This window comes from Typopeltis vanoorti, chromosome 5 (assembly GCF_054136105.1).
Source record: "Typopeltis vanoorti isolate ZY-2024b chromosome 5, IOZ_Tvanoo_1.0, whole genome shotgun sequence".
Classification (NCBI taxonomy): Eukaryota; Metazoa; Arthropoda; class Arachnida; order Uropygi; family Thelyphonidae; genus Typopeltis; species Typopeltis vanoorti.
The window spans coordinates 109,921,281-109,946,143 of NC_143553.1; the positions used below are offsets into that span (position 1 = coordinate 109,921,281).

General features: G+C 33.7%; 1 protein-coding gene across 1 annotated transcript in view; it reads left to right on the forward strand.

Annotated features, from left to right (window-relative positions):
• The window catches only part of LOC150106716 (teneurin-m-like), a 148,237-nt gene that overhangs the window by 29,574 nt on the left and 93,800 nt on the right, over positions 1 to 24,863 (forward strand). Inside the window, exon 2 of the mRNA XM_090393459.1 lies at positions 8,900 to 9,088. Coding sequence (XP_090249585.1) covers positions 8,900 to 9,088 — 189 coding nt within the window. The remainder of the gene's footprint in view (positions 1 to 8,899; positions 9,089 to 24,863) is intronic.

Sequence of the window (24,863 nt, forward strand, 5' to 3'; positions counted from 1 at the left end):
ATTACCATTTCTAATCGCTGATTTTCATTAGAGTTAATTGAATATTGTAAACATCAGTGCTTTGTGTCATTTTTCTCATTGGATTGTAACTGTCGCAAAGTATACTAAAATGTATATGAAACTTGTAGAGATTTTGAGGCTAATGAAACATTTTTTCCCTTTTGTGATTATGCGGTTTGTATAGTGGAATTTACATGAAACAAGGGCCCATTAAGCGGCTGATATGCATATAAAGATATATCACTAAACAACGCTGTAAGGATATGCACCTTGATGGGTTATTTCGTATAGTCTGCATTTAAAATAAATTTATAAATAAAATTTTAAATAACAGTATTTTATTTTTTTCTCTGTGTGAGTGTGTGTTTGATTTTTTACTTCTCTTTCCGCTATCATTTTTATCTTTCCATTCACTTTGCTTATGCTTCTATCTCTCTTCCCGTATCCCCGTATCTCTAGTAATATCCCACTATTTCCTTTTCTGCCTGTCTTGCCTCTCACTCTTTCTCTCTCTAAGATGTTAGCAGATCCATGCGAATGGAAGAGTGGTCAGCAATAGCCCCACAGCTGCGGCAGAACGATCGGGCATCTTTTTCAAGAAAAATACTCCTTTCCTGGTCATTACCCTCGAAACATTGCTTGCAAGACATTTCAGAAAGGGATAGCGGAGAGAAAAATTCGAAGAACTATACCAGAAAAACTTAGCTACCTAAAATATGACGAAAAGTGTACTGATTTTTTCGATCATGCATTAGTAAAATTTGACTTCATGTGCTAAACATATTGTTAGTATAGTCCTGGACAAAGGTTTTGTATGAAGATGACTCGAACTAGTTTTAGGTGTGGCACAGAAACAATTTGTATTCTGGACATAAATCGAATCTAACATGTATAGAATGCAAGTTGTAATTCACGAATGTTTAAATAAAAAAATGCGAAGAAACTTATAATATCACTGTACATGTTGGGGAATATTATGAAGAAAATATGAAAATATTAATTCCGATACAAGTTGAAAAATATCAGATGCAGACGAAAGAACGAACGAGTCTTTTGTCTAGAAAGACCTAGGTTCGAATCCGATCTAGGATTCAAGGAATTTACAACGTCTTTTCAATCCGGAATCACACAGCGTATGATTCCGGTTTTACTCACACAGGCAGTGTTTTGTTCTGTAAATACAGATATGTCCCTAGGGAGACAGAAAAACCGGCCTATGAACACACGATTGAAAGATGTAAACATTCTTTTTTTTTTTTGACTTCACATTAATTGTGAAAAATCCAGTAACTCCGCAAACAGTACTCAGTCCGTTGTCATCTAACAGTCTCTCGAATTAACTTTCAGTAATAGTTGTCGCTTTTTTATCATTACCATGACAACTGATTCTATCAATAACCCTGTCATTTGAGCATTCTCTCACACTAGTCTGATATTTATTAAAATAAAAGTATAATTTCTCATAGGAAACAAATCTTTCACCATCAGAGAGTTTATAATCGAAAAAAAAAAATTCCCATTTTCAGCCCATCCCATGTTTATCAATTATTAGGCTGGGATCGAGTCTATTGAATTCGAGACCTAGTTAATATCTAACCTAATAATTCCTATTTGTGTGCGTGCGCGCCTTCTTAAATCGTACTTTATGCCCCAAAAGCTATATATTGTACCCAAATTTGCCGAAATCAACAATGTTCGTAAGGGCGCACACAACGGAGCATTCTCAAGTGAGAAAAGTAAACTTGAAGATGAAAAAAAAAAAAAAAAAAAAAAAAAAAACAGAGCGGTTAAAGACAATGCTCACATTATCGGGAATACGAAGTGGAATTCGTTTTGTTGTCAGCTGTGTTTTGTGTCAAATGTCCCTAAAGTAGCCTTCCAAACATCTTCGTTGATTGGAACCATGTTGTGTGCACATACACCCGCGAATTGCAGTTCCTTGTTCTGTTTGCGGTGCGTTTCCAACGCCTGATCACAAACCGAAATGAAATTCCAGTTCCTCGGCCGAAGAGTTTTTCCTACTCCGCAGGGCTAAATGCTTCTTGTGTTTGTGGCGTCATCCAAAGCAGCACTAAGCGGACTAAATATTTCATCCAACCTTGAAACACTTTGGGGTCGAAAGACTAACTTAGCAGTACGCTTCGCAGGGGCTTAATAGTAGATCGCGCTCGGAACGTATCTCCCAAGGGGAGTACTGAAGGTAAAAGTTTGTCCACTTTCTATCAGGTTGGTGGTCGGTCTGTGGGGAATATCCACTTCATTGAAAGGAAGAGTGCAGATTGTTGACACTGTTTTGATATTTTCGTGCGCTTCTCCGTGGTAAGAAAATTGATCTGGGATGAAATAGAAAAAAAAAAAAAAAAACGGAGAAAAAGAAAGAATAACAAAGAGAAGAAATAGTGTTGGTGGTTTGGGATTGTGACATCTGGAACTGGCTCTGATGTTGGCCAATGTCGGAAATTTTTTTTCCCCTCACTGAGGGAAGAGTGGAGAAAAGTGAATTCGTTTACTATCTACTGGCGGCCTTCTTTCTTTCTTTCTTTTTTTTTTTATACTTAAAGATAACTTGTTTTCTATTTCAATTTCGTTTTGTTTAGAGGAAAAAAAATATTGTCTCTTCGGTTTTTGACATTTGAAGAAATGTCAAAATATTGTAGAATAATAATTCATCAATTTTAGAAGTAAATAATTTTGTAATTACATTAACTATGTGTGTACTTGTGAATAATTCAATAAATTTATAAGGTTATGAAGGCTTATTGCCATGAATTTTGCAAAAAATAAAAATAAAAATTTAAAAAAAATTTTTTTTAAAAATAATAATTAAATAAATAACATAAAGTAACACTATTCTTGCGTGCTATAGTTACATTTTGTTCTGTTTTATATTAATTTAGGAGAGTAGTACGACTTTTTTTTCTACATTGTTAGGCCAATTGTAAATAAAAGACGTAACAAATTTTCATCCTTAGCTATAAGTTGACGAAGTAATATTTTGCTGACTTACAGCAACAATACTCTGCAGTACTCACAGGGGCTTTTAAGGCTAGGCTCATAACAAGCCGATCATAATCATACTTTTAGGATAAGGTGGTTAGTCTAAATGTATATTCATGTGTGTAATTTGCGTATAGCCTCCTAGTTGGTTTGTATGATTGTCGGACGAATAACTGGCGTTTATACCCCCGTCTCATAAAGAGTGGCTAGGAGGTAAAAAACTCCTAGCCACTCCTTATGAGACGGGTTAACTCACCTTCGACTAAAAACATCGATAAAAGTTCTTCACATTCTAGAATGGATCCAATCAAAGAACTTCGTGAAAACTGATTCAAGTATGGAAGCTCTGTTATCCTTTTATATCTAGCGATATTCTAGATACGAGTAGAATGTCGCTATAAGCTTTAAAAAGACTAACACTTTTTAAATTTTTTGTGTCTTAAAAACATAAACATTTAAAATTTAAGACCGCAGACATATCCGTTATTAGATTATAGTGTCTCGTATAACTAGCACGTCCCTTGGGACGAACCTCGGAGAACTTGGCAGTTGAATTCTCAAATGCGAACGTTAGCGTGTAATAAAAGTCTGACTTTAAGTTCCATTCACTTTATGGACAGTTACCAACAATTATTTCGGTCCATAGCTAAAAAAAATAAAAATAAAAATAAAATTAAAACAAACAAACAAAAAAAAACTACAGAGGTGTATGAATGCCATCAAAATAAAGCTTCATACTAATCATATTTATTTAATATGTCTGAGCTTTTAGAGAAAACAGAACAGAATGATTCTCTCTATTCAATTAATTATACTAAATTAGTAAAACATAAATTAATTATACTGAATTAATTTATGAAAATTTACAATTTTCTAAAAATAGTTGTATGAATATCAGTTGAATAAAATAAATCACCTCTTTTAATTCCCTGAAAGGAGTGGACGAAATCTCGTTATACTTATTGGAAATCGGTGAGCATCCAGTCTACGGTCTTTGTTGTCTTTGGTAGCTGAGTTCACTTCTGCGGGTGATGAGATATTCAGGTAATGAGAGTATAGTAGATAACTACCGCTATCTCGTGTTTCCAGTCCTAACTACAAATATTGAGTGATGTAATATATTTCTGATATTTCTGATTTAGGAGGTTCAAATCGGATTTTCCGAGAGGAAAACCGTACTTTCCTGCGCTTTAATTGAAATATCTAAGGAGCCAGCGGAAAAAAAAAGTTTTTCCCAGTCGAAAACTAGAGTCGAACACTTCGACGGTATTTTTAATTCCATTCTAGCATCTCGATGTAAGTAATCTCGATGCCACAAAGAAATCTATCGCTCCCTAACTGTAAGGAATAATGCCAATATTCTATATGAACAATTCTCCTACTTTCTCTGAATAATTCCATTAACGTCTGTAAATAATTCTACGGTTTATATTACTAGCATTAAGGACGATTGTCTCTATAAATAATTCTACTGGTGTCTATCAATAATTCTATGAATGAGTTCTATAAATTGCGTCATTTTTATCCCTTCCGTTTTAGATTTTGCTGTTTCAACTTTTCTACCACTAATGTTAAGTGGATCCTTTGAAATCTCACGGCACTTTATATTTTCCATTAAAAAACCATGCAACTAGAATGGATAGAAACGTGAAGTAAATCACAAATATTGCAAATGATGATTATTCCCAAAGGAAAAAGGGCAGGTAATAGGGGGGGGAGATTCCATTTGATGCTACTCTAATAATGCCATTGTGAGAAGTCAGACGATGTCTTTTAAAACGAACTACCAGAACCAGACAGTCCAATTGCATGGCCAGACACAGAAAAACCATTCTGGTGTATCAATTGCCTCTTCTAATGTTTTTGAGTCTAATAGCTAGCTCTCTTAAATTATAAGGTAGTAAGGCATACCAATGTGAAATATTTGCAAATTAAACAGAGCTTGCTACGAGACATTAACGATCCTAGCATTGAATAATGAAGTTTGGCCATTAATTTTAGTAATACTTTTTTTGTTCAAAATATCATCTAGTTATCAGGCAGATTTCAAACGTCTCCCTTAATAGATATAGCTTTGGAGTAGTGTATTTAAATTTTAGTCTATAAAATGACTGAAAAATAATTGTTGATATAATTGCAATTAGGAATTCATAAAAATGATTATATATTTGTTTCATTTACAATTTAATTTTCAGTATTGTTTTTTTAATAGCAATACGTATTGTCTGTCTTTTCGACAATGAAGATGTAGAGTACTACTGAAGCGTCAACAATTGAAAATTTAAACAAAATAGTAGAATTCCATTGTTGAAATGTACAATCAGAGAAATGTGATTTAACTTAGGATAATTTCAATGTAAATCATATTCAACTATAATAATTGGACTACTTTTAACGTTGCACTATCGTGATTAGATTTAAAATATCAAAATATATATTTGCAACGACTTCGGAAATTATGTATACAGAGACGACATTTTCGTCTAGGATGTATTCCTTCTGATGTATCTAATATTGACTGAATTTGTGTACTTTTGCCTCTTTGTCGTCTATATTGCTCTGTATTTCCAGTACTCCTCTCTTTTGTCTGTGATTCAATTAACGTTCGCAATAGACTATCTACACAGATATTGATAACATACCTTGCATTCATCAACAAGTCAACAAAGTATGTTTGTGCAATCATTCTGCGATCCTTGGCAGCAATATGTAGTCTTCCTATTGAAAGAGACTGAATGAGAAACCTTTTTAGTTATTACTTGCGTGGAGGCTAACATTAATTCCTTGCCTTGTTCGTTGGGGGCAATCGGCTTCACAAAGGAGAATAAAGAACTGGAGAACTAATTATTTGGGATGACGAGTATAGGATTCGTGAATGCAAATAGTAATAATGAGAAAGTCGGAAGCAAAAAAGAGAAGGAGGCATTATTTATCTCTTGTTCATTTGTATCACGTTGCTAATGTGTCTATTTAGCTCAGCAGAAGACTAATATGACTTCGCAAAGAAAGAAGTCATTCACTATGCTTAAACATAGAAGAATATTTTAGTGCTAATTTTCCAAATGAAAGCTTGTAAACATTAATTAGATTTATGCTCATTTTTCTTATAGGTGATCCACAGTGTTCGGTTTAGTTTGACTTAAAATTCATTAGTATTTACGGTGTTAAAAGTTTTCAGGAGTCTGAATTTTGCAGAAAGCAAGGTAAATAGGGACGGGATAAAGGCGTTCAGTCTGGATTGGATACTGAATTTTTTATATTTTCACAGTTGAAGAATTAGATTTTTCTAATAAGATAATATTAGAAAACCGAAAATACTTACATAGGCAAATAAATTATTTTGCAAATATTTTCTAAATAAGATAATGTTAGCTTACATAACATAAATTAGTTCTTATATATATTATTTATATATAAAAATAAAGAGTGTACTTTTAAATTCTAACTAAACTTTGAATTTATAAAACTTTTTAAGACTATTAATTTTACTTAGCGTATATTATAATTAATATTTAAAAAGTATATATATATATATATATATATATATATATATAGTTAATGAAACGACTAACATTGTACTGTCATGATTCAATAGGATAATCAACAGATGTGTATTCCCTTGAGTACATAAAAAACTCCCTTATAAGTCCTGATATTTTCAATTATATACGACAATTCATTCCATTAAAATATTAAATAAAATTCTTTTTTTTCTAGACACTACACTGTTTTTTTTTTCATAAATCACGTGTTTTTATTATTCTCCTCCTGCTTACTTTTAGTCTCCTTTTGCGTTTAACAAATTTCTGCTTGTACTCAAACATAGAATTACAGTCAGCCCAGAGAAAGCTATTCGGAGATTCTCGCTATTGGATCCGATCCCTCACCCTGACATTACTAGTAGATTACTTATTGGGGGACCCCAGCTGCAGCGATAGCTCATTTCATCAACGAACGCTCCCTTACTGCTACTGCTGACTTTAAAAAGCCCAGCAAAGTTAACATAAACCCACTATCCTTCAACACCACTTCAATTTTAAGCACAATAGCTGTCATTTATCTGTGCCCCTAGTTCGTTTCTTTCCCCCCAACACCCCCTTCTAGCAAGCAGGATATTCTCTTATCGATGAAACTTGCAAATCATTGGGTTCGCTTGCAACAGTAGTAGAAATCTCTCTGAATTCCGTGTTGATTATTTTTCTCCGATGTAGCAACGTCTTTTAGTTTATTAACCAAATTATGGTCTCCGCTTGATTAAAAGTAGTCTTCTATAGAAGGCAGTTTTCTAATAGCAATGGCTAAATTGCAAGGAAGATCCGTGAAAATTTCTCGTGACACCTGGTGTTCACATATGGAACTAATTATTATAAATTATTATAATACGTTATTATAAATGGCACAATATGAAATATTTTGCAATTTAATTTTAATTTTAATTTATTTAGAAATATATATATATAATTAAATGGCAAATTATATTATTATTTTTAAAATTTTGTTATAATACTCTGAATCTTAAAACTTAACTGGTTATTATATATAAATATATTTTACCATTTAATTTTATGTATCTTTTGTTTTAAAATAATTTCTTAGTATGCCATACTAAAAAATTGGAATAAGAGGTGGGGATCTATTACCCTCCAAGGGTATTGGATTGAATGAATCAATTCAATCCAATACCCTTGGAGGGTAATAGATGGCAATGCTGTAGCCAGTGAAGTTCTAACTGAGGCTCGGCTATTGCTGTTACCCTCCTGCCATGATCAGAGCTTTAATAATAGCTCAATAACACCTTATCCCTACACTGTCCGCTACAGATAACGGGGAATATGAAAAGCATTCTTGCTTCGCCCCTTTAAGCCAGTTCTTATAAGGATAAGGACTATACTAAGAAATTATTTTAAAACAAAAGATACACAAAATCAAATGGTAAAATATATTTATGTATAATAACCAGTTATGTTTTAAAATTCAGAGTATTATAACAAAATCAACGATTAAATCGACCGTGAGATGCGGTGATTAATACTCTTGGAGGATAATGGATCGCAATGCTGTAGCCAATGAAGTTCTAACCGAGGCTCGGCTATTGCTGTTATCCTCCTGCCATGATCAAAGCTTTAATAGCTCAATAACACCTTATCCCTACACTGTCCTCTACAGATAACGGGGAAGATGAAATTCTTGCTTAGTCCCTTTAAGCCAAACCTTATATATACATTTGAATTTTTTTTTATCCATCCAGGGTAACGGATGGCAATGCTGCAGCCAATGAAGTTTTAACAGAGACTCGGCTATTGCCGTTACCTTACCTAGCCATGACTAGAGCTTCTAGCTCAATAACACTCCATCCACACAGATTTTTTTTTCAATCAGATAAAGGGATAAAGAGTCAAGGACTCAGTCCATCTCCCCCCCCCCCTCAATTTTTTTTTAGTTTTGTACATTTTCATTCTGTGCGGTTCTAAGATTCGGTAAGCCATCTGTTAAATTATTTGTGCGCTCAATTGACATCTATCATTATGAGAAAATAGTTTGAAATAAACTTTTATTTCTTAGTTCTGTTGTCTACAACCCATCGTTTCTTGTAAAAATATAGAAGGATGAATTAAAAGCAGCTTTTTCAGACTAAAGGGTTTGTCAACAATATAAGTTCGAGACTAGGCAAATAGAAAAAAACGTATCCGCTTACTAGGGCCATTTATTTAAATAATGTATATCAAAATCCAGTCTTGACATCGGTATGATTTATAGACCTCTCATAACTTCTTAAAAATGCATTTAATCCATTTTCTTCTGTCTTGTCCATCTGACTCATTTTTTTTATTATTGTTTTAATGTATTTTTTCCCCTTTTATTTCGGAGTTTTTGTACTGAAAGAAACTTTCATTTTTTATAGGTCTTCTATGTACAAACTATCAAGCGGACCCATCACAATCTATGTCAATGGGCAGAACAGGGTATAGACCAGCTCCAACTAGCACGAAAACCCCAAGGCCAATCTGTTCACACGACGGTGATCCTGATAAATATCCTGAACCACCTTTTGAAACTGGACCACCCCAGGGATCAGCACTTATTGTTACTGGTAAGTTTTAGTAAATCTTCTCTGTATTATATGAATTGTTCGTACTTTTCATTGGTGAACTTAATTGATTGAAAATAATAAGGGATCTGGAAAGAATATTAAAATAGGACTCGTGCAGATTCAAGATTACTGAGTAGAGAAGAAGTTTTTACTAAATTAACTTTTTATTAGGGGTAATCTTAAGCACCCCCTCTCTCTGTCTCTGTATGTTTAGCGGAAAATATACTCCTTAGAAAAATCCTACTTTCTCTACAGACAAATAATTACCACTGATTTTGTTGTATATTCCACGTTATCTTCCCCTTAATGCATTAGGCTGAATGACCAGTCTCAGTCGACTATGTTGGCTTCTTATGAAGCTGGTTAATTCCATGTTAGGGCGGTTAATCCTATCTATATATTCTGATATTTCAACTAATATTTCAGCTAATATTCATTCACTTCTCCCATTCTGATATTCATACCATAAATATAACGTAATGAAGAAAATCACAATAATAAGGTTGAATAATCGATTCTTTCCCCATGAAGACATTCCACACACCGAAATTAGGCAAAGATCTCTTGTGTATTTTATTTTTCTGGTTTGCTCTAAATGTAAATTCTAATGCTTTGGTATCTCATTTATCAATTGTAGTTGTGTGATATTTTTTACATCATTTAACATGTTTTGGTAACAAGTTTCATTAAAGTTAATGTACATTTTTTTACGTTTCTAATAAAATTGTTGTATTTAGTTTAAAGAAGCAAACAGGTACCCTGAATTACTTTTACAATTCAAATCATAATCGCATATGGCATTATAACTAACAGATATTCTTTTTGGATAACATATTTATCAGAAAAGGAACCAGAATTTACAGCATTGAATAACATATTTTTCCCTTCTCTGAGCCTGTAATTTATAATTAAGACGTACAAAAGCATGAAATCTTGTAATCTTTCATTTTACAAAGTAAACCTCTGCAAACGACTTACATGTAATATGTAAAAATATAAAAATATACATCCTTATAAGGATTGGCTTAAAGGGGCGAAGCAAGAATGCTTTTCATCTTCCCCGTTGTCCGTAGAGGACAGTGTAAGGGGAAGTTATTGAGCTATTAAAGCTCTGATCATGGCAAGAGGGTAACAGCAATAGCCGAGCCTCAGTTAGAACTTCATTGGCTACAGCATTGCCATCCATTATCCCCCAAGGGTATTAATCACCGCATCTCACGGTCGATTCGTCCAGAACTTACCCGAGTTACATATATGCATAAATCCAACAAATTTCTTTCAAATGGAAGTGCTATAAAAAAACAAATAGCTCTCTTGGAAATTTTATTATATTTTAAAAGAAAAATTAAAGTATCATAAATGCTATAGAAATTTAGCATATATTAAAATATTAAAATATTTGTTATAAAAAACAACTCTTTTGAATAAAACATTGTCTTATATTTTTGTTAATCGGATGTAATAGAATTAGAATCTTTGTAAAAAGGCAAGAACGAGGTTCCTGTTAGCTCTTTTTATAAAAATTGTAGAAGTTTTTTTCTGATATATTACAGAAAATTTCAAAAGAAACTTTCTTAATACCCTAAGCGTATTATGAAGAAAAAAAACGAGATTCATTATCCTAAAAGGTAGCAATATTACGTGTGATGTTTTCGTGGATAGCACAATGATCCATCTTGAAAACAGCAGTCATTGAGAGCTCCTTAAACAAATTAAAGTGATGTGCTTTTAACCGCCCAATTCTTTCATTGTTAAAAAACCAACGTACAGCGTAAGGCGTAACCATGGAGATGTAATGCTTCTCACAACATAGTTCAGTTTTAATGTCGTTTGTTTCTCTTGCTTTGACAGAAACAGCTGACAGGGCACACACAAGTGAATTTTCCAACTTCGAATGATGTGATAAACCTTCTTTGCTAAACTTACTGAAGAAACCGCGGAGAAAAAAAATAATAAATTTCATCCGGTGTTTGTAACGATGATAAAAGTAGTTTAAAATAGTCGGTGACTATATGATGTTCATTATTATTTCGTGTCCTTGGTTTTAATGCATGGAAGATTATTTCTTTGTAAGGGAAGGGTTTATGTTTCAAAACATTCTTTATATATATATATATATATATATATATATATATATATATATATATATATATATATATATATATATATTAAAGATACCAAGCAATTTTATAAACTTAGTCTTAATCCTTTTTCCCAAGTAAGCAAACAGACAGGTAAATCAAGTTTGCGCCTGAAATATGTTCCGGCCTCAGGCAACTCGTGGTAAAGGTGGAGTAAGATACGATCACTTTTCCTTAGTATCTCCTCTAATGCAGAGTACATCTCCTTGCAGAGATGTATGTGCTATGCATTAAGGGAGGGGCCACTACCCAGATCGGTTTCGACCTTTGTATGGGTGAAGCGGGCTCTAAAAATAAAAACAAGACGATCCCGAAAGATCGCCCAACTCAGCGTTGTTCCACTCAGTGACAGGCTCACCTCGTCACCGAGAACTTCTCAGCATTGGCTCTACCCAGTGGCAGGATCACCCTACCATCAAGCAGAGTCATAATCTCAGCGGTGGCCCCACTCAGAGAAAAGCAAAAACCTACCCCCTGCTCAGAACCAGATCGGTTTTGACCTTTATTGAGCTCTCGTCAGTGGGAGACATACCCTGAGATGCCAAGGTTGAAGTAATGCAGAGCTTATAAATTTTACCTAAACAAGTTGCCACAAGGTGCTTTGACCTTATTAAATAAACATCTCAGGATGAGAGAAAGATGTAGAAAGTTTTTTATACCTTGGGTACACTATACGTTAAAGATACCAAGCAATTTTATAAACTTAGTTTTAATCCTTTTACCCAAGTAAGCAAACAGACAGGCAAGTCCGTTTGCGCCTGAACGAGTTGCCTCAGACTGAAAATACTTTAGGCGCAAACTCGACTTACCTCTCTGTTTGCTTACTTGGTAAAAGGATTAAAACTAAGTTTATAAAATTGCTTGGTATCTTTAACGTATAGTATACCCAAGGTAAAAAAAAAACTTTCTATATATATATATAATAATAATAATAATAATAATAATAATAATAATAATAATAATAATAATAATAATAATAAAATTTTTGAATTAAAATTTTCTACGATTGTAATCAAAATGTATAGTCTAATTATAGCTTAAAATCTTTCCATGGTCAAATATGAATCATTAAATACTTAATAACGAGAAATGTATGATGCAAGTTTGCATATCTGGCAACCAAGCCTTCGTTTTATTCCCATCTTCCTTTGCGATTTAGATCAAGAATCTTGGCTTCTCTTAAAAATGATGTTTATTAATGACAGAGTAGTTAATGCTATCTTCATAGTCTGCTGTGCTTCAAGACGCGAGTGTGTGTTCTCTGGCTGGTTTGTTTTTGTTCTTTCTTGCAGATAAAGAAAGTCAAGTTAGTTTTAGATACAGAAAACTCCTACCTTTGCCACCACAATATAGAACCGGTTTTTCACTTAAAAAAGCTCTTATGTAACGTCTTTCGGGTTCTAGACAGAAGAGAATCTTTCTTTTAGAGCCAAATGACACTTTTTCCTACATCGTTTCTTCTCATACCGAACACGGTTTTAAAAATAAATCCTCTAATAATAGAGAGGGAGAGAGATCAAGTTTCATTTAGAGCAGTTTTCTTTAATTAAAATAAATATGATACGTTTTTTTTTAAATAATTATTTACAAATAAGCCTCAAAGTATCCTGAAATTTTTGTAATTTCTCATTACAACCGAAATATTATTTCGCAAATCTGTTTAAACATTCCCACTTGTTTCTATGTAATGTACTCTTAATGCTTTTCCACTGCACTTTAACAGAAATTGTTTGAAAATTCATAAGCTAAGGGGATTTTAAACCCGCAATAGCCGATCCAGAGTATTCATATTTTGCAACATAATACCCTCTCAGTGTCATTCCGGGTTGATTTGTAGCGGAAAAATTCTGAGAAATCTCATGCAGCGTGAAATTATTTCATGAAGATGGTCACTTCCTAAAGATATAATCATTTGTAGCGAGACACGTGGACATGTATGTCTGTGAGAGAAAGACAGAGAGAAGGAGGGAGAGAGAGAGAGGGGAAGTTTTAATCTCTGTACCATTTCTGCAAATAGGCTTAGAAGCAGTTAGGGAAATTATGCGAAGAACTCTTCGTGATTCACACTTGACCCGTCCCATTATTTGGCACTGTCTGGACCGTTTACTGCATCATATATTTCATGCTTTGTGGCTCCACATCAACTAATACTCTAATACTCCATTTCCTGTTGTAGAAGAACACTTCACAGTACTACCACTTCTGTTAATTTCTGAGTTCATTTAGCGTTAAGAAGCAGGGATTATAGACTTAGCAGCGGGGCATTTTCGGTGTCTTGCCCTTAATGAATATATCAAGAAACATTAACCGGAATAAATGAAGGATCTGTGACAGTTTCTAGCTTGGTTAGTTTTCTACTTGAGATCGCACGAGTCATTTTTCTTCGTTAATTTGCAGATTCTTTGCCTGCAGTTATACAAAAAATTTTTTTTTCTTCTTTAAGAAAATGAATTCACGTTTTTAAGGAATATTTTGGTGTCACAATTAATATTTTATTTCGTAACGGACTTATAATTTATTAAATATTTTCTAGCGACAATTTTCTAATACTATATGGATTGCGAAATTTGTTTACATCATTATAAGAAGGAGCTTTAAAAGGCAGATAGGGAAATGCTGACAATTCATTTTTTAAATAAGATAATTTAATGAAATAGATAAGAATAAAATTTAAATATTTTAAATATGTTTTAAATAACGAACGTTAAAATAAGATAACATAATAAATCAAAGGCAGTATTTATTTATTTATTTTTATTATTTTATTTTAATTTTATTTCTCTATTTTTTGCGAGTGATAGTGTGGGGTAAGAAATGGATGGATATTGTACCCTATATCTTGATAATATAAGAGTTAATGTTTTGAAGTTAACTAGCTTTTTTTTTTATTTTAGAACGACTTAATATAATATTGTGCTGTATACATTCTCAGTTTCTTATTTTGATGGCTAAAACGATTACAGCGAAATACTTCGAAACTACGTAACTATTTTGATTTGTAAAGTCGATCGCGCATCCTTAATAGCATGTCTTTTCATCGATCAATCACCTTATTAAGTGATTCTGTTATACATCTAACTGGGTATCACTATGATATGCTTACCAGGTCAGTATAGGATCGCGTTTTAGCGATAATAACCCATAAAATGCAACTAGAAGCATCCTTCTTCCTCTAGCGGATTTATGCCCAATATTCTGTTACAGTTGAGTAACTTAGCTTTCATAAAATTAACATATGGGTGAATACGACGGTTAATCTATCTTTTCGTAATTTTCTCTAAACATTTTGTTTGTTCTTTGGCTGGTTTGTTTTGTGTAGATAGAAAATATAGCAGAATAAGAAAGAAAACTTAACTGTTTAGCCATCAGCTGAAAAGCCTCAGTTTTTATAAACATATAAATATCTTATAAGCCTTATATGGTTTTATGAGGTTTATAACATTTATAAATTCGATTGCAAGCATATTTACAAATCCATTTATCATAATTAATTATAATAACAATTAATTATTATTATTATATAATTATTATTATTTATTAAAATAATTAAATATGATTAATAATAAAATTACACTGATTTTGTTATTAATTATCATTACTTTTATTATTATTTTATTACTAAGTATCATTACTTTCATTATTAATTTTAGTATTAATTTTATTTATTTATTTATTATAAATTCATTTTATTCACTAGATTCATAGAGGCAAATATTATGAACAATTCTTTAACAATGAAATTCAAGAAATCAACAATGGGATTTCAACAATAGCAAGTAATTCATCCTCACCATATTATTAAGAATGTAAGCGGAGTTAAAAAACATTGTATTTACAATTTTTCCAAACCAACAGAGCAACTCATTCTCACTCCCCCCCCCCTTTTTTTTAACTATTATGTTAAGGAGAAAAACATTAGCAGCTCACTACGTTTGCAATTATAATTTAATAGGTTTAAGTCACATCAAATGTTCTTTCCTGCTGGTGTGGTGTGTAAACTTTTATTGCAAATGAAACTTAAATTTACTGTAAATCATTCTGTCAATTCACGTACGTTTATAATGCAATCCGAATACGACTTGTTAGAGGTGAATGACCGCCTTTAATGATGACAGAAATCGAGCACTTTTCTTCTACTTAAGAATCCGATAAACGTCTCTTAAGGGAGAAGAATCTCGACTTTTAGACATGCACTCCAGAGGTTGAAACTTTCACTTGCAATGTTTCCATGTTCGAGTGCTTTCATTTGCATTCCCCTTCTGTTTATGACATTTCTGATTAATCAACTTAAATAAGTCCAAAGATTTCAGATGTTCTTGAGAGAGCGGTAAGAACAAGAGTAACTTCGGTTACTTTGTAATTATTAAATTGGAAATTAATTTCCTTATTTCTCATAGAAGATATCAGGACAACGCTAGTACATTATTGACTTTTATTATTTTTTGGTGTGATTAAATATGCCAGGGGGCGCTCCATAGTTCACGAAGAAATTGACATAATATATATTTTTATTTAATTATTCCATTTCACTGTTGAGTTGTCCTTGAATAAAAAACGACAGATGGCGCTACTTAGTCTTAGGGAAGAAACAGACATTCATTTATTCTTATTATTGTATCGATTACTGATTTCATTGTTAGCTTTTCTTTCGATAGAAAAAAATTGGCAGGTAATGCAATCATACATAATTGAAAATTAACTTGTTTCATTCTTTTAAGTTACCTACCCCGTTCTTTTGTATGTCGTAAATAAAAACTATTTTTTCCAAAAGGCTGTGAAGGCTCCATTATGTAATAAAGAAACAAATGAACACAAAATGATATTATTCGTTTCTACAGTAATTTTATATTCTGAAAAATCGTGTATATAGAACCCATATTTTCTTTTTCTTTTTAATCCCGAATGGTGCTCACTAATAAAAATTAATTATATTTCACACCAGACTTCTCAATGGACCTAAAATTCTCCCCACTGCGGTTTTTTTTTAATTCTCCTAGTAAAACGTAATTATTTTTGATAGATTTCATTTTTCATCAAACCATGCAGAACACACTGGTCGTGGTTCGTTGATTAGCATCTAAACCGGACGGTAAGAGTCAGTCCCATGGGAAGATACTTTTACAAGTAATACTGTAGAAGTTGAGAGATTTCTCTCGCCTCCCCATTCTGTTGCTATTGTTACACACACACACACACACACACACACACACACACACACACACACACACACACACACACACACACACACACACACACACACACACACACACACACACACACACACACACACACACACGATTGTTTATTTCTCGGACAATAAAGCCTGCGTCGTCTGCTAGCATTCTTTAACAATATGCAACCAGATATTGTTGTCTTACGCTATTACTGCGTGAATTACGAGTAATATGAAACTCCAACTAGCTAATTAAATGGAGATGTTTACTAATGCTAATCTGTTTCTGACATGGTGTTCGTCTGCATCTGCTAATGTTAATATATCACCGTCGCTAATAGAGAACGATCTTTCCCCATGCAGAACTGAATACCTTCGTGCATTTACGACAATTGTATGAGTTGTGGACTATTTCTCATTAGTGTCTGTGAATTCGCGACACCGGATTATGAATGTACGAGTATTGAAGATTAATTAATATCCTGACTGCTGGACCGAATGACTCATAGATAGCATGCATACGATATGAACTTGTATAGAGAATGTTTAGCTATCGACTTGTATGCCGTCTGGATTTAGCGTAATACCCAAGAACAATACACCTACAGTTTGTTTAAAGATTTCGAGGATCTTTTCACTGTTGAATTATCAAATTTTAAGCTATTATAGGCGTGTATGTGTTGGTCTAGCAAGTCGGATTTTATAATTGAGCTTCTATACGTTCTGTAAACACAGCTATAACTGCAACATTGCTTCTCCAAGTTATGAACCTCTTTGTTACGTCATCAGAAAAACTGTATTTATTTTGTAGGGTTAAAATCAGTCAGAAGAACTTGCCCACGCCTTATGTGTGTATGTGTGTGCTATAAATTCTTTGCCTTGAGCAAACCTGATGGTAGATTCTAGGAAAAATGATTTCTGTTTATTTACTCTCTGGAGAAATTTATCCCGTAAAAAACACTGCAAAAGTACGTAGCAGAAATGAGCACAAGAATTTTCAGGCCTCTAATGCTATGAAGAAACGATTTGGACTGATACCCAACGCTCTATTGTCGAAAGAGTACGAAATATGATGCTGGCTGACTAGAGATGCTGCTGCCTGTTCTCTAGAGATAGATGAAATCTCTGGTAAACAGAAAAGTTATCATATAAGAGCTATCTGCGCGAAAATAGAAACTTATAGGATGAGATTTCTGTTGAATTCTCCGTATACGCTGGAAACTAACTAGGATTCCATCTTGGCTATTTTGTTCCAACTTATCGATCTGTGTATTCTCTCTCTCTCTCTCTCTCTCTCTCTCTCTCTCTCTCTCTCTCTCCTTGTTTCTTTAGAAAGCCCTCTAGCAGATAGGATTCTCTTCTCTATACTGACCATTGACTAGTAAACAGAATATTAAACTTAGCCATATCGTACCTCAGTTAATTTATAATTTTAAATTTTGTTTCTCAATTATTTAGTAATATAAGATGAAATGTTAATAATATAATAGAAAACGTTTAAGTTTAAATTATAAAGTATTCCTTAATTATAAGAAATATTAGAAAAATATAATTAAATTAGTGATACACCTTTTTTATTTTAGTATGTCAATTATTATTATAGGTAACTTTGAATAATTTTTAAATTGTTGTTATTATGTTGTTATAACGAGTAGAATGGTTATTTGATAAACGTTTATGTCTAAATGATTATTGTGAATGTTTATTTTAATTATACTGAACTAATTATTAATATTAATATGATGATGATTTTTTGATTATATATATATTGAAATACAAATATAACTAAAAACCCATTTGATGTGAAAACCTTTAATTGACTGACAGCGCCATCTTCCGGATTTTAAGAAAACTCGTGAGAAAAATGATAAATCTCTCAAGTATTATCAACACAGTCTTTCTGATCCATACAAAGCTATCATTAGGCTTTCAGAGTGGAACCACGTACTTACCCCTTCCCATTCACACATGCACTTCATCAGTACTTGCCAAAGCAAAACTCCAACTTAAATGACACCGACAGCTGGAAGTCAGCCACTAAACGTCTGGGGAGGTTTTTGCTCACCATCTTCTTTCAACAACACTGCTGGCACAAAGTCATTAAGGTCGATACTACTAAGTTCCGTAAGAAGGAGGATGGGAAGGGAAAAAAAAAAGAAATGTTCGTTAGACGATTTTTTGGCGCTTCGAGGACTCGGCACTTAAGAAAACATTTTCTTCTAAGTTTTAAAAGACACTTTGCCGTTTTTTTTCCTTTCTGTATCCTAGCATTATAAGACAACCCAGATGAAATTAAACACAAAAAGAACCACCGACTAATCTCTAATACCAGGCTCTCCTCCGAAAAAAAAAAAATAAAGAACGATTTCATTAAGATTAGCCAAGCTTAACTGGAAAAGCCTTAGTAGAAGATAGTTCGTTCCCCCATAAAGAAAGTGCAGTAAAAGACCTGGAGATCGTTTTAGTCAAAGGGCAAATAATTGTTTAGTTGCAGCAATGTAAATAAACTAGAAATGGTAATCAATTTATGAACCACGATTGTGATTCCCTCTATTGGTAGATATTGAAAATATTGATAATAACAAAGCTGCAATTATATTCTATCATCAATGGCATTCCATTCCATTGTTGTAAATTTCAATGGTAACAATGAAACAACTAAACAATGCGTTATTTTGCTTTTAAAAGACAATATTTCAACGTTCAAATCAACTCCGTCTGCTGCTGCTGCTAAAAGTAAGGACATGTATATAGAAATAATAGCTTATTTACCGACGTTGTCAGTCTTCACAAGTCTAGACGCATTTTTACGCTGTGTATATTTCAAATATTTTCTTTTCTTTTTTTTTTCTTTGTAAAACGAATACTAGAAATTCGTGACTGTGATTTAATTCTTGATGTATCAAAATTATTTGCAAGTCTAATAACAGTCTCAAGGGTAGACGTGGATTAAATAGAAGTTTAAATTGTGTTGATTTTTTTTCTGCTATTCCTTCTTTGAAATTCCTACTGTACTCGCAGATTGTTAAATCCATGGTTCCCTTTGTAAGCAGAAAGCAACAGACTTCGGCGAATCATAGAAAAGCTAGTGTAGCGTGGTAAGTTACAATACTTCCACTCCAGAAGAGATATAAATAACTTACTCGTTAGCAGTTGTTGTCCCGCCAATTTAAACTCTTGATGCTAGATAAATCCAAACTACGTGAATCTTTCGTTTTCGTAAGCTTAATGATGGTAGTACAGATGGTTAGGTGCGTTGCCAGGATACAGAGTAAAATACATCTTATTGGCCACTTTCTCTATCAATGTTCGTTGAATAACAGTTCAGATATGCTTATAGAAAAGAAACAAGGGAATTTGATTCATGTGGAAAGCTAAAACTAATTCTATTTTTTAATAACACCTGAAAATGAAATATTAAATATTGTCAATTGTTACGTCAAAATTGACGTAACAATTGGAAATATTTTATGTTTAGCACACGTGGATTTCCATGCGTGCTACCACGGGCTTTGTGTGTTAGGATTAATTTATTATTGTCATCTCGAGCTTCTGTTGTTACCATCAACAATGAAAACATCATCCTGAAATTATTAGCAGCACATTTCTTTTACACAGAAGATTTGAATTCCAAGTGTTAGTAGGAGCTTTGAACAATTGTATCATGTCATGTACCGAGTTTTGAGTTCTACTTGACAGAAATAATTTTTTTCAAACTCCATCACTGCAATCATTTCAAAATTGTTTTTCCTAAGTCAAATATGCGAATGCTGCTGTACAATTAATTTAATTCTTACGAACATCACATCGACATTCATAGGAATGAGATTGTGACATGGGTTTTTTCGCATTAGTGACCTCAAACTATGTTCGTAGATAATCTAGGATGGAAGGTGATGATGGTATCCTTTTCTATGCACATCATACAAGGCAGAGATGTCATATACTTATATTTAGCTCTTCGCCATAACATGGCAGCTTTCATTTTCGGAGCTTTCTCCTACAGATTAGCATATACGCTCTCATTTATAAGAAATATGTTACGTTACTGTGCAAATGATGGCTGTTTTGGGTTGGAAAAATCTGGGTTCATATCCAGTATAGTACACTAACCTTTATGAAGACGTTTAGACTAAAAATGGGTTTGCTGGCCTCATGTGAAGTTTGCAAGTTTTCTCTCCTCGAAACTCCGGTTTTCCATAATTTTTAGGATAAAAATTATGGTTACGAAAGTAGGATACTCGTCAGTTCATTTGGCCTTTAGAGTCTGTAAGTAACGAGAATTATTTATCAAGTTCTCATTATAAAGATGCGATTGGTTTATATTGTGCTTTGACAAAAGGAGAGATGGAAAAGTGGAAAAACCATTTGAACTGCAATTCCCACCTCTCCTATATAGGCTTCAAAAGTAGGAGGTTACATGACATCAAGTACAAAGTAGCAGTGCATTGTTCTTCCAAACAAATATGCACCCATATATTTGCGAATTTTTTGTTTATGTTCTCCTGAGTGCAGGGTTTTCTCTGCTGAAGCACGTTTATTTTAAGCAACAATTCAAGGAAGATGTCTTTGAGCATTGTGATTCATCATTGTCTTTGGCAAGACTTATTCCCATTATGGGAGGTGTTGTTTCCTAATCAGGAACACTTCAGACATTGTCCTCACTGGCACATCCACGAAAGTTAAAGTTACTGTTTATTTGAGAGAAGTCTTAGAAATGTACGCATCACAAATGGGTCCTCTCTTTCTCTGGAAGTAACGATATCGCTTTCCATTCCTGGCTGGTGTTAGTGGATTACTTCTGTGTAAATGCTTTTTTACCTGTAATGTGGTTTACAAATTATCATTAGGCACTAAATTGTGATGATTTTCTACAAGCTCACCAGTTCTCCAATGTTTTATCTAGACACTATATTTTTACATCATATATTAAACCTAAGAAAATAAAATTATTTCATTGTTTTGTATTAACCACGGTGAAGGGACAGTCATTAAGAATAAAGAAAATTGTTTTTTTTTTGTGTGCCCCTTCTTAGTTGTTGAATTTTACAGCAAGTCCAAACCATTTCACCTATTAAGAAAACAAAAACAAAAAATATCCATTAGCACTTTTTTTTGTCTACTTTGATCGTTGAGGCAAGGCGAATTTTCGGCGTTAAATCCATTAAAAGATACCGCTTTTAGGCTTCCCTAGAGGGGAGTACTTATTACATCACATTAGCGGATCTACCCATAGTTACTTGGAGAAAACTTTAGCAACCGTATGGATCCTGTGGTGATCACTAAGTCATCGATATACAACACTACAAAAAAGCATACATAACAATTCTTAGAGTGTTTACTACTTTTGTAAAGCCGAAAGATATTGATGCTTGAATTTATTTATAAAACTGCTTGCAAATATCAATGCATCTACTTCTGAGAAGCTTATTTGTGTTGTCTTGAACTAATGCAAGAATCTCAAGTAGTTTTTATCGTCTATAAATTATATTATTTCTAGCAAACATTAATTAAAAATTATATATTTAAGAAAAATATTTCTATCAAACATTAAGAACAAATTAGAACATTAATATTACTGGCTATATGGGTGAAGCAAAATTGCTTTTCATATTCCCCTTTGTCTTGTAATGGAAGAACTTTGAATGGAGTCTTTGTAAGCTATATGCTCGCCCATTGAGGGCTGTAAAGTTAGCTGTGTTCAGCTGAACTTAAAATAGACTTTGGTCTTTTATATTTGCTGACTTCTTCTTCATTATATTCCGAGGCTTCCTTGATTAACGGGTTTGGATGGTTACTTGTCTTGGTAAAGAATTTCTCAGCTAGATTTATGAGAAAGGAAGAGATATAAGGGATATTAACTTCTCTATGGATCTGGGTGTTTCTTATAAACCAAGCGGCATCCAGAATCATCCTCAGGCACTTATTCTATAATCTCTGAAGTTTTAGAATGTTTAAATTTGCGGTGTGGCTCCAAGCTGGGGATGCGTAAGTGATAACCGGTCGAATTACCATCTTGTAAATTGTTAATTTTGTTTGCGTGTCCAGTTTACTTTGTCTGTTGATCATAGGGTAGAGCTGTGCTAAGACGTTGGATGTCTTTGAGGTAATGTAACTAATATGTTTGCTGAATAGGAGTTTAACTATCAAGAATCACTCCAAGATATTTAACTTCAGTCTGCCATGGAATCATTACTCCCAATAAATAAATATCCTCCATGGTATGGATTTTCTTTCTAGTAAACAATACAACTGAGCTTTTCTGGGGGTTAACTTGGATCCTCCAGTCTGCCATCCACTTTTCTAAAGTGTGTATGCTAGTTTGTAGTCTTTTAGTTGCCAGTTTTGGGCTCAGTGATCTTGCCATCAGTGCAGTATCATCTGCATATAATGCAGTGAATGTTGTTCTTGGGTTCAGAAGGATGTCTGCTACATAGATTGAAAACGGGAGAGGTGCCAGAAGAGATCCTTGAGGTACGCCTGCCGAGATGCTGAGTCTGGTCGAAACCGTTTCGCCTACCCTGACTTATATCTATCTTTCAGGTAATATCTGTCTATCATATCATATCAGACATATATCTGTCTTTCAGGTAAGAATATATTACCTTTATTAACCTGACTGGAAAATTAAATTTTATCAGTTTGTAGAGAAAACCTTGATGCCATACTTTATCAAACGCCTTCTCTGCGTCGATGAAGATGGCAACTGTATTGAGTTTCCAGTTGAAACCTTTAGTAATGATTTCTACCAGCTCGTGCACTTGTTGAGCTGTACAATGGGCCCTACGGATAAGAAATTAGTCCTTATAAGCACTGGATTAAAGGGGATGAAGCAAGAATGCTTTTTATTTCCCCGTTATCTGTAGAGGACAGTGTAGGGGATAAGGTGTTATTGAGCTATTAAAGCTCTGATCATGGCAGGAGGGTAACAGCAATAGCCGAGCCTCAGTTAGAACTTCATTGGCTACGGCATTGCCATCCATTACCCTCCCCGGGTACCCATTTTAGTCGCCTCGTACGACATGCATGAGCTACATTGGGGATTATATGTAAGTAAAGCCGTCTCTAAAAATTAGAACGATCCCTAGACCACTCAACAGTGACCGAAAGATCGTCCAACACTCAGCGTTGGCTTTAGTCTTTATCCTTATAAGGACTGGCTTAAAGGGGCGAAGCAAGAATGCTTTTCATTTTCCCCGTTATCTGTATCTGTAGAGGACAGTGTAAGGAAAAGGTGTTATTGAGCTGTATAAAGCGCTTATCATGGCAGGAGGGTAACAGCAATAGCCGAACCTCAGTTAGAGCTTCATTGGCTACAGCATTGCCATCGATTACCCTTCAAGGGTATTGGATTGGATGAATCAATCACCGCATCTCACGGTTGATTGATTCCCACATGCCGGATAAGAAATTAGTTCCTAAAGTTCTTAAAAGAACTGGGCGATGGACTGAGTCCTTGACTCTTTATCCCGTCATCTGAATGAAGGAAATCTGTGTGGATGGGGTGTTATTGAGCTAAAGGCTCTAGTCATGGCTGGATAACGGCAATAGCCGAGCCTCAGTTAAAACTTCATTGGCTTCAGCATTGCCATTCGTTACCCTTGGAGTCCTAAAAAGGACTTTTTCAATTCATTTCTAGCAAGCATTAAGTATGAATTATATAAAGGAAAAATATTGGTGTCTAAATGAAATTTTGTTGGATATAACTATATATTTATGTAACCATATATATATATATGGTTATATGGATGCAGAAACGGATAATCTTAGCAAAGGTCTCAATTTTATTCCCTCACCAAAATTTATCCCTAAAGAATCTCTCCTTACAAAAATAGGAAAAGCAAGTTCACTCATTCCTAATCACTTGGCGAAACTTCGTATTGAATCGATTTTCATTATAAATAATGCCAAACCTCCAACAGATAATATTTCAGTGGCTGAAAGAAGAGCCCTAAAAAATCTAAAACAGAACAGTAACATTATTATTTTACCTGCAGATAAAGGCAACTCCACGGTCATCCTCAACTCCGAAGATTACCACATCAAAATGCTTCAATTACTTGGAGATAGTTCAATATATTCAATTCTTCAGGAAGATCCTACAAGAGAATTACAAAACCGTACAAACAACTTGTTAAAGACTGCGAGTGAACTTCCTCATAATGTTCGCCTCTCATTACGCTCTCTACATCCTCTTATCCCACGCATCTATGGAGTTCCCAAAATTCATAAAGAAAACACCCCTCTTCGCCCAATTGTGGAAGGAATTGATTCACCTACATATAAACTTTCAAAATATTTAGCAAAGTACCTCAAGTGTTTCTCCAATAAATCTTCATCTTTCATCAAAAACACCACAGATTTTGTTTCTCATATTAAAGATATTCCCATCGATGAAAATGACATTCTAGCTAGTTTTGACATTATATCTTTATTTACTAACGTTCCTACGGACGAGGTA